Here is a 17,444-nt window from a genome sequence, read left to right as displayed (position 1 = left end):
TAAGGAATGTTTGAAATTGGTTATTTCTTTAGATCAGTATTAACTAAAGCGGCTGTGGCCGCTTGTAGAGGACTGGTGTCCCAACTGGTGCTAACTACATATATAAAGAAGAAGAACTAAAGCGGCTTAAGCCGTCGTGTAAGCGTACTCATTGACTTAGTTTCCATCGTGCACAGTTTAAACAGAGTTAAGCAGCCTCATTGGTCAAGTCCATTCAACTCCTATACGTGATTGGTTAACTTTGTTTAAACTCCTCACAGTGGAAACGAACATTGAAATACCCCCTAGCAGACGAAAAACATAGCCTTCAAATCTTGTGTATAAGTAAACTGTCAACATCGTCTATTAATTCAATTTTGAAAATATATCCAGTAAAATGGCAAATGATCGGGAGGTGTTGCGTGAAATTTGGGAAGGAAAAATTCCAGTTTGTTTTCAGCTGGATTCTGAGGAAGTTTGCGAACTGCAAGCACCCGATCCGTTTTATTTAATGGTGTCTAGGTTAAGTTACTTTCCACTGTGTACTGATAAGGCACGTACTTTCACAGATTATTTCATTTATTCTGTAAGCAATACTGGTAAATTTTATTCTTTGTGGTTTAGGTACGCAAGCATTTTATGCGTCATATACAACTCGACAAACAGGAAAATGAGATGTGGTTGGAATTCAATGGTATTCCATTAAAGTGGCATCTACCAATAGGAGTTCTCTTCGACATTTACTCCAATGATATACAACTTCCATGGAACATTGTAGTGCATTTTGACAAATTTCCTGAGAATGTCATAATGCATTGTCACAATAAGTATAATCGTATTTATTTCATTATGAAATGATGATCGCTTTACTGGTTATTTTTTATTTCTTAGGGAAGTTGTAGAAGCTCACTTTTTGGCTTGTATCAAAGAGGCTGACGTATTAAAACATCGAGGCCAACTGGTATCTAGTATGCAAAAGAAGGATCACAATCAACTGTGGCTTGGTCTTTTAAACGATAAATTTGATCAATTCTGGGCTGTAAACCGCAGACTCATGGAAGCTAGTAATAATGATGAAGGTTTTAAATATATTCCTTTCCGTTGCTACACTAATGAGGACAAGTACATCCAGAAGCTGGTAAAGCCTGTTAGTGAGGAGGGTCAAAGAAAGACTCTGAAGCACCTTCTGAATGAAGTATTTCCAGATAAAGAGAAAGGTTTGTATTACAACTAATATCTGGAATTTCAACTGATTCACATTTAATTTATTTCAGTTCAGGTACAAACACATGGAATAATGCCACCTTTGGAAACACCTTTACAATGGCTGTCTGAACATTTAAGTTATCCAGATAATTTTCTTCATCTTTGCCTAAACACATCGTAACGTACAATCGATGAATGTCGAACCAATAAGTTCAGGAGTGGGATTCGAAGCAAACGGTTTTTTTAGCGCACGGACAGTTTTAAGACTGGGTTCAATGGCTTCTGAGTCTTTTTATTTTTCTACGATCGTGTCACCCAATCTCTCCTATTCCGGTTCTTTAATACATATTTTATAGGAACCAACCTTTATAAGTCCCAAGGGCTCCCTTTACGCCGGATTAGAGGAATACAATTGCTAAATTGCTGCAATTTATATTTTGCAGTCTCACACACTTATAGTGACATATTATTGATCACTTTAGGCTAAAACATTTCTGAAAGACGTTTTATAATTTAAAAATAATGAGTCAGAATTATATTGTAAAAATATAACGCGTCAGAAAGCATTACTAGTGCGAATCAAGTATATGAGATTGAACATGTAACCGCCATGTTTTAATTACTTGGTAATACTCCATAATATGTTGTATGTAGTTTACAAAAGAACAGTATAACATCTACAATTATCAATAAAGCGATTAAACTACTTTGAAGTTTATATCGTTATTTGAAAGTTTTGTTAATATGACTTTTATTGTAATAAATGATTGAAATTACTTAAAAGATAAAACTCATTACAAAATAGTAGACACATATTCATACAGCGCTATTAGGAAACTGAATGTCTTACATATTTTTGGATTTAATTCTCTATAACAACACTGATGTTCTATATTTCAAATATTCTATGTTAAAAAGTACTCTGAACAAGAAACATAAAAATTGATGTGTATAACGTTGTATGAAAAAATGAAATCTAATAGGATATGCAATTCTAGGATTAATATGAATGAATGACTTTATTCTATTATTAGTTGGGAATTGGTTTTAATTAAACTATAGTACAAGTTTCTTGTGGCTTTCGATATATCCTTCGAACCTGTGATGTGTCCTGAATTTCTCCGTGACCTGGTGATCCCACGGGTCTTCGTACGATTACAGGCTGATTACCAAAATTACTATATTCCATAGTTCTACGACTGGTACCAAAACTCAAATAGTTTACGACTTCTTTTTTATTTTGTTGTTCCTAAAGAAAAAAAGGCAATTTAAAGTATTTGAAAAAAAAAATGATAAATCAAAGGAAAAATGATTTAATTACTTTAAAAATAACTAACGACGTATCTTGATATCTCCTGCGAATTTGTTCATTAGTTAATACGTTACCATCATCCGGTGGTTCATATCGTGCGGTCATTGACAAGATAATCCTAATTTCAATTTTAGCACGAGCTGTAGTTAGTATAGTCGGTACCAATTCTGTGAAGCAAACAAGAAAACCCCTAGATATCTTACAATTTATATTCTATTTATTGACTAAAGTGGCCTTGGTATCGTGCTACGTCTTAATATTCAAAATTATAACGAGTCAAAAGCAAAATCATGAAAATGAAAAAATACGAGCGTGTGAAACAGTTTCAGACTTACATTAAAGAATAGCAGTGATTGCGGTTGTCGAGATGCATTACCGCGTACTCCAAAAGACAATTGTGGTCTAAGAGATCCACTCTTCTGTTACGAATCAGTCACGTTCTGTATTTCTGGCCGATGGCCAAGGACTTCCTAGTATCCCTTATGAATTTCCGGGGAGGAACTTGTTTGCGAGTCTAGTGCCGTTTCGAACTGTGAAAAGAAAGAGATTAAGTTTTATTTTCGTATCAAGTTCAAAAAACAACTCTGTAGATTCTTCCCTGATCTGGACGTAGAATAACTAAATACTCGATTCAGAATGTTCAATATTTCGTTAATCAAAGAATATATATATATTTACTTTTATATTTAAATCTTGTTTATGCCAATTTAGGTATCTCATCATACGATACTGCAACTTTTAAGCTTGAACAACATATCCGAGTGCAATGAAACTATTGCATGGCATTTCTAGCTCCATAAATGCTATGAATGTTTGAAGAAATAAAACAATAGCAGAAAAAATAACTCTTTGGGTCTTATTATTTATGGAGCATTATGTTTCTTCAAAATTCATCTATTACTCGAAACTTATGAAGTCCTTAATGCAAATCAAAAGAAATATTTTTAATAGACTCTGATATATTTGATTTTTTATGATCATAACTTGATCATTCCTAACACTTGATGTATTATACACTTATTCTTTTATATGACAGTACAAAAGAAAAGCGAATAAGTTTAATCAATTCTGCATTTAAATCAGTAAAAGTGAATTTTTAATATATACCATAATCTTTCAATTGAAATAAGGATTAAATTTTTAAAAAAATAAATTTGCACATTCTCCTCTCATTACGGATGTTTAAACATCGAAAGCATCTGTGACTCTTTACAAAACGCGCGAGATCTTTGTATCCTCGGATATCTCTCTTAAGTTCAAAAAGAGACATTCGACGATTGGATAACTGTAATACCTAATTGTACCTCAATGATTTGATTTTAATCTTTTCGATAAATCCAGTGGAAAAAGGGTATGCTATTTGACTTAAAAAAAATCTGTGCAATTTGCATAAATCAAGATTTTAATAAAAAGCTAAACATGTCACATTTTAACATGTTTGAATCCATAAAATCTTTGCCTTCAAAATTTTCGATTTCTTTTTATGGTATAATATAATGAACACCCTGTATATACATATAGGGTTATTCAGAAGTACGGCACTCAACTGAAATTAGCCCGTTCATTTGATTTTATCAAAGATTCACCTTTCAGGTGGTCCAAGCTTCATGAACATATAGATATAAATATTAACATATACACATAACAATACACGTGCATGGGACTGTATGTTACAGAATGAATGCGTCTGTCGATAGGCATTGTACGTTATAGACTTTATACCTTTCCAGCTGCACTTAAGATTGCAGTAAATTCACCATGAAATGATCCTATTCTTTTCTGTGATACTACGTAATCTTTGTAAGCGGCATGGTCGCATGAACGTGTTTTTGTAAATGAAATTCATGCGATACAATGGCAGAACATTTGAAAAAAGTGTAGAAATACTTATTTAAATTGCTCTCTGAAAAAATGTTGGATTCGTTGTAGCCAGACTGAGTGCGTCGAAATTTCGAAATTCACCACTCGAGCAGGCAACCCTCCAACAATACCCATGCAGCGAATAGGATCCGATGTTACCGAATGCTGGGATTGTTTATAGGCTAATTTGACTTACTTTTTTAAATAAAAATAATTTATTGTATTATAAAAATTCTAAACTTGTCTATTACAATGCAATATAAAAAACGTTGCCTCTGGATATGAATTAATAACTCTTTTGATTAGCAGACATATTTTGTATTGAGTATAAAATGTTAATCCGCACATCATGTCCGATGACTGTATAAAAAAATATACCACTCGCACACTTACCAGACGACACCTTCGGGTAATAAAAAACAGTATAAGTCAGTTATATTTTTTGATATATTTATAATACATAGATTAAACGCTAGATGACGGTACCGCATGGTCGACGATTAACTATGTACTAACGCCTGTGAGACTGACTCCGAATTTTCACTGGTAAGTACAGTGTAATCTATTCTCTGATGAAGTTTTACCTTTTATGAAAAAAAAAAACGCTCTGCTAAATTTACTTCGAGTAACGTTTTGGAACCCCTTATGAATTTTACGTTGCTTAATTATATCGACTGTCTCGAAATGACTAGGTATCGGAAAGTAATTTGCAAAAAATACCGTCAATTTCCATCTAAGACGTAATAATACAATTTTTCTTCTAGTGGTGCACTAATATCTAAAAGTAAAATTAAAAAATTGAAATTACCATGGAAAATTAAAACTGTAAAAGTTAATTGACTCGTCAGTCAGAAAGGATGCATAATTTATGGCAAATAAACAGATTTCATAAATTATTAAATCACTACATGAAGTAATAATATTATCCCTCTGAATATCGACGATTCGATTACCAACATCCATAAAAATTTTTTGTTTCACAAAACTTCGGATCGTGTTAACACTCCGCCCAATGTCAAATTTTCGAACTACGTATGACAAAATCCTCCTATATCCCAATGGATACAAAAACCGCCGATAACTGCGAAAGCTGTAGTACCGACAAGATAATGATGCATCTTTAAAAAAACTAGCCGTGTCTCTCTCAGCTGTCATTCTTATACTGATCCAAATAAAAGATTCCATAATTCGAGTGGCACAGTGTACAGGTGCAAAATTGGTTTCGAATTGAAATTCATCGTTAAATCGTGCATGCGCCCGATAAGGCCCAAACGCGCCTACTTCTGTATCCCATGCATACTAAACAATCATGGTATTTTGGTCAGAATAACGAGCAGTTCTTACGCGCCTCGTAAACGTAGGCGTAAAACGCGTATGTAGGTAGTGAACGCTGCTTATGAACGCGATAATTCTACGCTGCACAGACGTAAATGCTGAACTGCGTTGGTTTCTTGCGCCCGTATCCGTTCGATGCTTGTGTAGAAGGCTTACGAGGTCCAATCTTTGAGCCAGCTGTTTCGCGACCCGAGATCCCAAATATCAGAATGCAAACACGCAGCACCCGATATCAACCATTTTACACCTAATTCCTTCGTCCGTCAGATCTGTTGTCATGTACTTTAATTTTTTTTTTATATGCTTACAGATGAACATATTAACACCAGAATCAGGTTTTTCTCTAGACAACTTAAGCAAAACTAAAATTCTTTTGACGTGCGAGAATTCTTTTTTTACCTGGGTGAATGATATATCTTTTTTTGTCATTTGATGACTTACATCATGAGATGGTTTTAGGATGATTGATGAGGGCCCAGGACAATAATAGAAGGTATACGTGGAAAATTCGTAATTCAAGCCTCGTAGGAGGGGAAGGACAAGATGATCGCCGTAGGCTTGTGAGTAATTATAGGTAGGTGAAAGGTGAAATACGAATTGTGGGTACAAGAAACACAAATAAAAAGAACGTTTGCTTTCGTTAAAATAATCTCTTATATTTTTGTCTCTCAAATTCGGTAAATTCCTAGGCATCGTTATATAATATATATCTCTATCTATTTATAATATATAATATATATCTACTCTTATCGTGTATATAATACAGTAATAATACAATTAATTCGTCTCGCGTTGCCTACTCTGCGCATTAAAGAAGAAGATAATTCGTAATAAGGTTAATTCGTCCTTTGTACAACATTCTCGCTTGTTTGCATACCAACGCATTCTCTCTCTCTCTCTCTCTCTCTCTCTCTTTCATTCTCTAAAGAAAAATGACACCTCCTCATACACCTTAATATTATCACACAATTGAGCTCTCGCTTGTTTGCATACCAACGCATTCTTGCCTACTCTGCGCATTAAAGAAGAAGATAATTCGTAATAAGGTTAATTCGTCCTTTGTACAACATTCTCGCTTGTTTGCATACCAACGCATTCTCTCTCTCTCTCTCTCTCTCTCTTTCATTCTCTAAAGAAAAATGACACCTCCTCATACACCTTAATATTATCACACAATTGAGCTGCCGGTCTTAAACGAGATATCATTTCTCCTTTTCCGCTGTTATTATTCTTTTGTCGACGTTCATCCAATTTCACAGTTTTTTCAGTCGCTATCAAAAAAAATTCTTCAAAATACCCACGAGACTAAAGGCACAATATTTCCATAGCCTTGCAAGAATTACTATGTACGCAATTACAATTCTGTATAGTATCCTCAAAAACTTCAATATCCACTTATCGCGCCACTTGTAAAGACAGTATATTAAAATATAATTTTTATAAATAGTCACATCCCGCGGGATACTCTTCCTTCCCGAAAATGTACATGATTTATCTTATTCGCTAAGACGGCGAGTTGAAGACGGAGATTCCGTTATTAACAAATTTTAATATGTCGCAGTTTTCAACGTGACTTCGTGCCACGGCACCGCGTACGCGCAAACGATCAAAAATCTCACGAAGAAGTCGACGAAATGATAATGAACAGAAAATGATATATAAATGATGTGTGCACATTAAAATATGTATATATAAATATATCGCTCGTCATTTACTTTATGCTTCGGTGATTGGCGTTGGATGCGCCATATTATGTTAAACGTTATGGCATTATGTAACTATTATGGCTTACGGTGTAAAAGTCATCGTTATTCATTGTACACGGGTTTATTCCTTCGCATCGGATTGGCACGCGAACTTCGTGCGTTGGCATCGTTTTTTTTTTTCAATATATAAAATCTAATCTTTTACACTCAATCTGTTTGATCCAATTGCAAGATATGAGAATATCCGCTTCAATAAAGATCTGTTTAGACTAAAGTCTTGTAATTGAGTAAGGCACCTTTAATTTACTCTTGTCGACACTCCTCTTTTACTTTTTCCTATGTATAATTCTCGGATGCGAGACGCGTTTTGTAAATCCTGATCTCTCCAATAATTAAAAAAAAAGAACGTTCTGCTTACGCATCTGCATTTTGGATATTTATGTTTCCGAATGGTCGTACAAAATTTTTCCTTTCTTGGCTCTCCACCAAGAAGACAATTGGAAAGGCACGTACACAGCTCCATATTGAATTACTTATTAATTATGATTGTCAGTTTGTTCCTACTTAGTATCTGTTTCCTTGCTTTTTGGTCCGCAAGGTGTCACGTATTATTGTTTTGCACAAATCATCGTGTACCTCCAATTCTTCCTAGAAACAGAATTCATTCTTTAACACGCAATCCATTGGATTGATCTTCGGATTCGACCATAGAATACATTATAGACAAAGATACGTTGATTTGTATACGCACAGGTCCGTTTCCAGTTCTTTCTATTGGTTTTGCTAGTCTCTCTCGCGCTTTATGTATACATATAGACATATTTACAACAATATTAATCAATGATTTACGAAACCTTGCAGGAGAACGAAACGCCCCGGAAAAAACTACGGGATTTAAATGAAAATAAAAAAAAAAACTGACGCTAGTAGAAGAATTAAGAAATTTGATACGAAAAGATAGAATACTACGCGAGATCTGAGGCACGCAAGAAAAATTAAAGAAGAAAATAGATAATGAATATAAAACGGAGAGATACGTTAGGGCAATGTTAATTGCCAAGACCTATCTAAGAGACATACAATATGCTGTATGTGGAAGCAATTCTTTGAGCAAATCGATTACATTCCCATCCATACTTTGATACCGATATAATTCTCCTCGGTATTATATAATTTCTCTCCTTTCTCTCGTTGTTAGTTACACCGGTTCGTCGAACGTCCCTTTTCAATTACCAAATCGTACGATGATTTCGTCAAATTGGCAAAATACATCAGGCAAGAAGCCAACGACTCTAGTGATTATAAAAAGAAACGAAGCTCTTAACAATTTATCGCGTGACGTCACGTGTCCAGTCATTTGCTCACGCAATTTCATAATAATAGAAGCGCGCATGAGTATAGCGGCACACGACGACGACCTCTAAACGGCCTCGTCGATAAGACATTTTTTAATCTCCATGACTCCGATGTGTGTTGATAAAAAAAATAGAAGGAAGCCTGAACGACGCTTAAAAAGGTGGACGAGTCAATTCTTTATCCGTTAAGACGTCTGTACTGTAAGGCGTCTTCCTAGCTTATCTTAGCCGATGATTGTAACCTTATCAGTGGATTCATCGATCGGATGGATAAGCATGTCTAACGTGTCGGGCCTCACGTATCTCCTTTTCACCTTACGTTAATTAGAAAGACTAACCTAATCTTACACCGTTTTAGAATACATTTCTTGTTAAAGCTATTGTACGAAGAACGAATGGTCGTAACCGTATGGATGTAAAGTTTTGATTGGTTCAACGTGATGAATTGAGTTAACTAATCAGAATCTTCAACTTTATGGTTCATGATTATGAACTTCAATTTTTCTAAGTGAAAACGGTTATTAGATTTTACAAGTATGTATGTGTTTTTGTTAGTGGGATATGTTGGTGTAATGTTATTTTGTGTTATACTGTATTGTACCATTTTTGGATTTTTGGTTATCGTCTCCGGACCTCGATAAAGAAGTGAAATCGCACTAGGTGTAATGGGGACTCGTTGGATACCTCACGAAGGCACTTCTAACCTGGGGATAATCCGTGTATGGAGTTTGCACTGTTCTCCAGGATACCGGAACCCTGAGACTCAATTCCAGAGCGTAGTCATGACCACGATTTTCATTCAGATTGCAGATACCTTGGCAGTTGTTGTTATTATTCGGCACTGGGGATATTTGGCCGTCGTCATCAATGGGCTTGCTTACTGGGTTGTCCAGGTAAGGTTTGAAGAGGATGGCGTCTTTTTTAGCTGCTGGTGTTGGTGTCGGAGGCGTGGGTACTGTACTAGTCACCAGCTCTAGATCGCAGATTCTTTTAGGTTTTACTAAGCACAACGGTACGTCCTGAGGAGGATCATCAGAGTCTAGGCAGATCTTCTTAGGAGATGATGGTTCATAGCAACAAGATAGAGTACAAGACCTTTTCAACGGAGAGGATAAAACTGGCTCTGTGTTTTCCTGGAGAATACCTATTTCTACAGATTCTCTTGGAGAGTAACAGTATATCCTCTGCGGTGATGTATAACAGGGTCTCGTTATGCTCATCTCCTGATAACATGTTTCAGTGGTACCTTCCGTGCAGCATGATAATATACATGTCCTGTATGACACCTCAGGAGATTCCACAATGTTCCCAGTATAGTAGCCAGTCCTTGGTACACTCAGTTCGCAGCAATATGGTGTCGGACTCTCTGGCATAGAACAATGGATTCTCAAATCAACTGGTACTTCTCCAACATCCTGACTAGGTCCAAGTCTCTGTCTCGATGTACCGCCTCTCAGGGCAATTTCACCCCTGAGTTCAGTCTCCTGACTGAGCCACTTTTGTACCTGACGACGATTAATTCCAAACTTTCTGGCAGTAGCGCGTTGATTACCAGCAACGCCGACGTCCCGATGAAATGCGTCGAGGACATCAAGTTTGAATCTCAAGGAGAAGGACCTTCTCCTAGCGAGGTCAGCCGATTGCTTCTGATTTGAAAAATCGAGAGGGTCCAATTCGCTGTCAGAGCTGGTGCTTGATCTTGCCGAGCCCTGAGGGCTTGGAGGACTGGAATGGGGCCCTTGGGGACTACCAGGACCTGGGTAAATCCTGGAACAGGATACATGCCCAGGTGGCCCATAGGCACTGCTAAGCCCTCCAGCTTCCTCGGGCTCGAATGTACTCGGCTTCTGAGAATTCATGGGACACGCGTGTCCTGGCGAATGGACACTACCAGGTGGCGACGCTACTATGCATGTAGGTGGTGGAGTAGCCGTAGCTCCCCTGGTGCTGGTGTTCTCTTGATGAGGGCACGGTACGGCCCCTAGGGGACCGCAGGGCGGCCCCAGCGCCTCGTACGGCCCTGTTGTCGCCACCGAGTCTGGGCTGCTTGCACGTTCCGACTTTATCGTCCGGGCCAGTAGTACGCTTCCATGAGAATCTCGATACTGATGGTGATGACTATGTTCACTTGGGTGTGTCTCTTGATGATCTTTATGATTTTGATGATTAGATTGATTCATCGCGTATCCCTGTGCACTCTGGCATACCTTGGCATCATAACCGTCCATAGCATAATACTTGTCTGCTTCATCACTACGGTAGGTAATATCCTGGCCATGCTGATCCTGATTAATGTACTCTTGATGATATCCTGAAGTGCTGGTCTGCGGATAGTGTGGTGAGGGTGGAGTGGCTAGGGGCCCCGGAGGCACATCGTCGCCGTGCAGTCTGGCGAGACTGAGGTTCAAGGCCGGCGCTAAAGGAGCCACGCTTCCCGCATCAGCCGTCGGGGCGCCCTCGGTTATTGCGGGGCTTCCCAGCGTCGTCGATGAGGCTGACGACGATGATGAGGACGAGGACGATGAATTTGAACTCACCGGCGATGATGACGTTACCATCTCTGCGCAACTACTACGCAGATTATCCTCGCACTGCAACCACTTTTGTATCTGGCGCCTATGTATGCCATACTTTCTGGCAGTAGCACGCTGATTGCCACGACAATCTATATCGTTCCTATAGGAATCCAGTACCTTCAACTTAAAAGCAGGTGCGAATATACGTCTGCTGCCCATCACGCCAACTGTTTTCCGAACGTTTTGAGCTTGGTTATGTTTGCTGGTGGTCATCCTGGTAGTAGAATTACTCTCAGCCAGAACTTCGCTGACACCGTGCGCCATTATCACAAGCTAGTGTACTCTCTTGGAGAATGATAGTCGTTGGAGTTAATCGGTACTTCCGATAATCCTCATGGACACTGTCTGAGATCACGCGATCACACTATCCCACTTGTCAGCATTATAGAATACCACCGTGAGCAAAGAAAAAATAGAACCTTTGAAAAACAAGGCCAAAACAATTCACAAAATCCTAACAAATGTCAACTAAGTGTCCTCCTTTGTTCTTAACCTCAAATTATCGTGAGTAAGGTAAACCGGCACTCTGAACACACCACAAGCATACCTTAACGCGTAACATTGCACGGAGTGGCCTGGCCGCGCGACGCACGGAGTTCCTTTTAGGTCTTGCTGGATGCCGTAACTAATTTTCATCCCCACCACAAAACGTCTCCCCCTGAAAAGTCTGCTCTGCTCTTTCCCCCACTTTTCGACCTATGAGCTGTATTCTCCCCTCCATGGACAAACACATACCAAGAAATTCAAGTAATATAACAGACTTTAGATACTGGCCATCCCCACTCTCAAATTCATGTTCCCTCACCACGTGATACCTTCTCCTGATTTGTTCACCCCACTTTTTCATTATACCATAAGCTTCAATAGTCCCCACTTTTACACATTACGGACTACCGACAGCCACCAGTCATCCTATTTTTCTTATAGAGTATCCCCGCTCTAGCCCTGGCACAAGCCAACACAATGATCGGCACTCGAAGCGTTCATCTCGCTTGCAGACATTCGACTACACATATTTTGTCTCTCTTAGGAAAGCTCCTCTACACCGCTGGCGTGTAGGCGCCCTCGTCTTCTCTCCAACGCCTCTTTCACACTTCAGCTACATAAAACTCCGCCATTTTGTGGCCTCACTTCCGTTAATGACGCGCGCGGGAAACGTCACGACGCCCCGACGACGCTTCGCGCGGCGCCATGTTGTCTGCCACGATCGTCTCTTTGAACGGCTCTCTCGTCCATACGACAGGCTTCATTTTTAACACGCGTCCTTTCTCTCCTTACCTAGGGCCGACAGTTATTTTACACGGATCACCATATATTTCTTTGAATTCTTTAGATTGTTAATTTAAAAAATTCACATCGATGTTTGATAATAATCCATAATATTTTCTTCACTCACGTTAATATTTCCACATAATTTTACACGGTGAAATCGTGATAAATCATTAGCATCTCATTCAAAATCTATGATTTCTTTGACTAAAAAAATTGAATTTGATTCTGACTTCTCTTCATAGAAACAATCCAGAGTAGCCACTCCCTGGGAGTCCAGTCACTTTATATCGTGAACACCCAACGATTACCGTTAACCATAATCATTAACTTGAGGATTTCAGAATCTTTCTTTTACTCTCTCTCTCTCTCTCTTTCTCTCTCACGCCGTTGATCCAAGAATGGCTCACAAGGAGACTATGTTTCGCTGCCGGTGCGCTGGCGATTTTGAATGAGATTTCGATATGGCTGGCTTACACGGGTATTCGCCGGGGCGAGTTTCTCATACGCGCCGCAGAATGAGATCATGTTGTTTTTGTGGAGTGAGCCGACAGTTAATATGTTTAGCTTTGGCGCCGTTGCCACGTCTCTGCACGTAGGCAGCACCACGCGTTTACGCACACGCAGCCTGGCTCTTGGCTACTATCACGCGTACATAATAATACATATGCATACTTATACAAGGTGATATGACACACGTACTGTCGTACACTTGTGCAATAAGATAGGACGAAAAGACATGACGCAAGTCGCGGCAAACCGACAAAGAGTGGCATATAGCTCGGCCTCGTAAACTTCCATGATTCGCGTATATTGGGCCTCCTTGGGGGCCTCGGGCCCTTCGGTCCATTCTAAGAAATACACCGGAATCGCTATACCTCCGTTTTACCATCCTCGTTCCGCTATACAGAATTTCGTAAATAATTCTTTAAAGAATAATAAATCTTTTATATGAAGAAATGTGCTATTTTAAAGTTGTATTTGACGAAGGTATGGTGGAATAAAAATGAAATGTGCATTATAGTAGAATCATGGCTGCCAACGATGAATCCTTTCATTTTCTCAAAGGCGTATACATTGCACGTTCATACGTGGAACGAGAACCAAGACGGCGTGCTGCGAGTCATCGTTAAAGAATTTAAGAATATTTCCATCGGGTAAGAGGTTAGTTTCCTTCCTGTCGGTTTAAGTATTTTCAAGTAGTATCTCGATTTACGTACAGTCTGTCCGAAGAAGCATAAGTAGTGTATGTATATCTATGGGGAGAGGATGTCGGATAAAGAGAGGCGCAAACACAGCATCAACTTTCCGCGATGATTAGATCGGAGGCCGAGAATACAAATGAGAAAAAAATGAGAAAAACAGACCAACACCAATGCACCAGAGCGGGGCCCCCTTCCAAGAGTCGTTCGATAATCTCGTAACTCGCATCCCGAGAAACGGTAATTATCAGCATACAAACATAGGAGTGATGCAGTCATGCACCGTGTAGTAAAATTCTTACAGCAGCGTTTATTATTTCCAATAATGAAGAGCAGACACGTAATTTCCAAATCTTTACTGAATTCGGTACGTTTACACTGGTTAAACTGACCTGGTGTAATGCTAACCTAACATGCGAACCTAAACATGTAAACTGGGCGGCTCATTTAGTAGTCTATAATCTTATCTCTGATCGTTGCCATATAATATTACTTTAAACGTAATACTTATATTGTTTAAATAAAATACACAGGGCTTTCATTTTTAAAACTCCAGAGAATCCAGACTCCGTAGCGAGAATTAAAGTTTCTGTATAGTCAGCCTCTGAAGCGATTGGGTGTTCGCCGCGCCAGAACGGCTGGCACGATCGGATTTGTCCTTGGGTCCGAAGGTAGACGCGGAGCACTGGTGTCCCGAGTATATGGCAACAGCGCGTCCCCTCCTTTGTCCGCCGTGGCGGCCGGTCTTGCCAGACAGGGTGTCGCCAGCTCGGGTCGGCCAGGCCGTATAGCTTCGTATGTTGGTGTACCTCGAGGAGTGGCAAGTAGTGACCGAGAGAGCGAGAGAGAGGGAGAGAGAAGAGAGAGCAAGAGAGAGAGTGAGAGAGAGAGAGGTGAAAGAGAAAGGAGAGTGAACGGCAAAGGAGTAAGAAAGAGGGAATACGGCGACGGAATGATGAGTGGGCACGGAGCGATGGGACGGGCTGGGGGGTTTCTGAGAGGGCCCATGGAGACTGGATGAGTGGCTAGGGGCCTGCTGGTTCTTGCATGGTGCCACCAAGTGAGCAGAAGGGGAGCTGCTGAACGACGTAGAGAGAAAGAGAATCGGTTTAAGAGGGGTTATATCGTAGGATCGGTCGAGGACCTACATTCAGCCTGGGGAGCCATGTTTGAAAACTGCCGTGGCCGCTGGAATGTGGCCCGAGGGGACCGCAGGGGACTCATGACGAGAATGGCTAGGTGGATCAGCTTCGAGGAGAGTCCGTACCCTCCTGACTCCCCGTCACGCTGCTCACCAGCCATGCCTTCTACCGGGACTAGTCCTAGGCTTATACGTGACTCTATGGAGCGAGCCTCTACCTTCTATTGGGATTCCGATGCCTTCTCGACCATTCTCTTCTTTCTTGCACTCCTGCTGAGACACCTCGCTATTTCTCACTTCTTCAGGCCACCCGTCATTCTTCTTCTTCTTCTTCCCTCCCTCTCTCTCACTCTTTCTCTATACACGCAAACTTGTAAGATTCTTTTTCTCACTCGATCTCCAACTACACCACCACACGACGGCGCCCCAAATGGCTGCGTAACCAGACTCCCCGGCATCGAGTGCCGTCGTGCCAGACTTCTCGGCGCCCAAATGATCTACCTCGGCTCTATCCTTTACCTACCTTCCATTATCTACAGCACATTATATACTCTGTTCCTATGGTTGTTCTTCTTCTGCTTTTTCTCAAGTCTCTTGGATATACTCAACTTTGCCTTTTATATTGCATTGTTAAACCCCACAAAAACTATATAAACTTTTATTTGGAACATTATCATTAGCACGTATATATGTAGTGTTACGTGTAATCATCCGAGTCTAGGAAATGATACACTACTTTTAGTACCCATGATTTGTCTTATCAGACTTACTTCTCGTGGGCGACGATGAGATCCCTCGAGATTTAGTAAGTCCGATTGGCCATGTATTTATGAGTAGACAAAGACGTTATAAAGCCGCGACGAAGTTGACCGAGAAGATTGAGTTACAAAATTAATTTAGTTTAAGAGGAAAACAATAAAAGAAAAATAAGGCATATATTAAAAATCAGTTCCAGATAAATCAAAGAGAATTTAACAATGATTACGTCATCGTATCCTCCCGGAAAGCACGTAGACTTTTTTTACCAATCATTTATTCCCTCCAGCCCTCATATGACCAAAACTTCCGGTAAATCGCTTCCGGCAGAGATACTTGAGGAGACACGTGTGCATTTGCGTCTCCTTATCCGCTCAATACTAAAAAAAAATGTCTATTTACAGCATCGAATCATGTCCAGCGCTTGCAAGTCAGATAATTGGAAATTGAGTCCGCGAAACTATTGCACCTCCTGTAGATATATGAAGAATCGTAACCTCTCTACCGGTTTCCATCTTGCCACACTGGCTCGAGTTTATTTACGTGCCCAACTGCCTAGAGAGCACACGTGCAACCTCTCCCACCTATACACTCTCGTATACACCTTCATAGTATCTATATACGTACAGTACGATTCTTGTTGGCACGATACGTAATGGTAAAGGCCGTTTCCCAGACTCCACCAGAGACCAGAATGATCTTGGCTATACTAGCGCCATGGCTAGGATAGATATACGACGATAGGCCAGGCGCCAGAATAAATGTCGTTAAACACTTTCTTAATGTTCTTTTTTGTAATCATTGCTACTTGATATAGCCCGGAATTTAATGCTATTTTTCTTTCTTTCTCTTTATCTTAAATGAGGACACAGGCTTTTTGAGATCTACTTTAATTTATATTATTTTCTATTCTATGTGCCGAAGTGGTGGCGCTTACTGGTGCTCTGATGTGCTTCGCTAGAGTTTATAACCTCGCGTGGAATTGTCACGCTAGAAGTGGAGTGCAGGATTCTATCGGATTCTTTTTACTGGTAATCACTCACGCCCACACGACCTACCTTATTATCTTATCGGGTGGAGAAGAGCGTGACACTTAGCTCTATGCTTGCTATCGATTTTGTTGGTTTGATGATGATTTTGAGCAGAATGTTTTAACACGCTTCTTACTCTACTGGTAGGAAATACGCCATTTTATGCTTATGGGTATACATATTGGATTTGTGCGTTTACGTTACCGCGACTCCTTCTAAAAATCGATTGGGTATAGTAGAGTTCTGTTGTATCTCTTTGGACTGGCTTATCCACGGAGTGATGCATGAGAATTCAATACGGTTCAAGCGGCGGCCACTTTCTGAACTTTGATTCTTTTGTAAATAACATGTGCTTATGTAAGTAGATATGTAGAATGACCGAATTATTTTTATCATTTTAGTCGGTAAATTAGTCAGCTGGTTTTTTTTAATGGCGGCTTATGGCACTCCGCTAGAAATTGTATTTAAAGCTCACGGCTTAATAAAGATCGAATAATAAAATAATGAGTTGAACAATATGTTACATAAGTAATGATAGTTTGATTTTTTTTAATAATTAAACTTTTACGTGCAAATAAGTATTATTTCGATTTATTTTGATAAAGACATACGTGTAGACCGCTGTGGTTAAGTAATATAAATAGCTATGGCTACTTCACTGTATAAATATCTTGTTATTCAAATGATAACTTGGCTTTTTACATCTCTATACGTAA

General features: G+C 39.6%; 3 protein-coding genes across 3 annotated transcripts; 1 reads left to right on the top strand and 2 right to left on the bottom strand.

The window, feature by feature from the left end:
* Nucleotides 1-269: 269 nt before the first annotated feature.
* Nucleotides 270-1,903, top strand: LOC107270967 (autophagy protein 5). The gene is made up of 4 exons (XM_015746474.2): nucleotides 270-532; nucleotides 604-806; nucleotides 871-1,196; nucleotides 1,254-1,903. The coding sequence occupies exons 1-4, from the start codon at nucleotides 377-379 to the stop codon at nucleotides 1,364-1,366; spliced, it is 798 nt and encodes a 265-aa protein (XP_015601960.1). The 5' UTR covers nucleotides 270-376; the 3' UTR covers nucleotides 1,367-1,903.
* LOC107270969 lies at nucleotides 1,457-3,449 on the bottom strand. Its single transcript, XM_025088176.1, has 3 exons — nucleotides 2,833-3,449; nucleotides 2,507-2,664; nucleotides 1,457-2,434 (listed from the first exon to the last, which is right to left on the bottom strand). The coding sequence occupies exons 2-3, from the start codon at nucleotides 2,600-2,602 to the stop codon at nucleotides 2,237-2,239; spliced, it is 294 nt and encodes a 97-aa protein (XP_024943944.1). The 5' UTR covers nucleotides 2,603-2,664; nucleotides 2,833-3,449; the 3' UTR covers nucleotides 1,457-2,236.
* A 2,878-nt stretch (nucleotides 3,450-6,327) lies between these two features.
* On the bottom strand, nucleotides 6,328-12,926 carry LOC112494830. The gene is made up of 2 exons (XM_025088175.1): nucleotides 6,851-12,926; nucleotides 6,328-6,643 (listed from the first exon to the last, which is right to left on the bottom strand). The coding sequence occupies exon 1, from the start codon at nucleotides 11,591-11,593 to the stop codon at nucleotides 9,410-9,412; it is 2,184 nt and encodes a 727-aa protein (XP_024943943.1). The 5' UTR covers nucleotides 11,594-12,926; the 3' UTR covers nucleotides 6,328-6,643; nucleotides 6,851-9,409.
* Between the last annotated feature and the right edge of the window lie 4,518 nt (nucleotides 12,927-17,444).

The sequence above is a fragment of the Cephus cinctus genome, unplaced genomic scaffold, assembly GCF_000341935.2.
Source record: "Cephus cinctus unplaced genomic scaffold, Ccin1 Ccin1_scaffold0857, whole genome shotgun sequence".
NCBI lineage: Eukaryota > Metazoa > Arthropoda > Insecta > Hymenoptera > Cephidae > Cephus > Cephus cinctus.
The sequence above is the reverse complement of the archived record's forward strand: the minus strand, read 5'-3'. Positions and strand labels throughout refer to the sequence as shown.

What these genes read in the sequence shown, in the direction of transcription:
- LOC107270967 (XM_015746474.2), top strand. Translation starts at nt 377, where the DNA reads ATGGCAAATGATCGGGAGGTGTTGCGTGAAATTTGGGAAGGAAAAATT. An exon ending in TTCCACTGTGTACTGATAAG is followed by an intron (nt 533 to 603) that starts GCACGTACTTTC and finishes TTTGTGGTTTAG; the next exon opens with GTACGCAAGCATTTTATGCG. An exon ending in ATAATGCATTGTCACAATAA is followed by an intron (nt 807 to 870) that starts GTATAATCGTAT and finishes TTTATTTCTTAG; the next exon opens with GGAAGTTGTAGAAGCTCACT.
- LOC107270969 (XM_025088176.1), bottom strand. Translation starts at nt 2,602, where the DNA reads ATGACCGCACGATATGAACCACCGGATGATGGTAACGTATTAACTAAT. An exon ending in CGTCGTTAGTTATTTTTAAA is followed by an intron (nt 2,435 to 2,506) that starts GTAATTAAATCA and finishes TTTTTTCTTTAG; the next exon opens with GAACAACAAAATAAAAAAGA.
- LOC112494830 (XM_025088175.1), bottom strand. Translation starts at nt 11,593, where the DNA reads ATGGCGCACGGTGTCAGCGAAGTTCTGGCTGAGAGTAATTCTACTACC.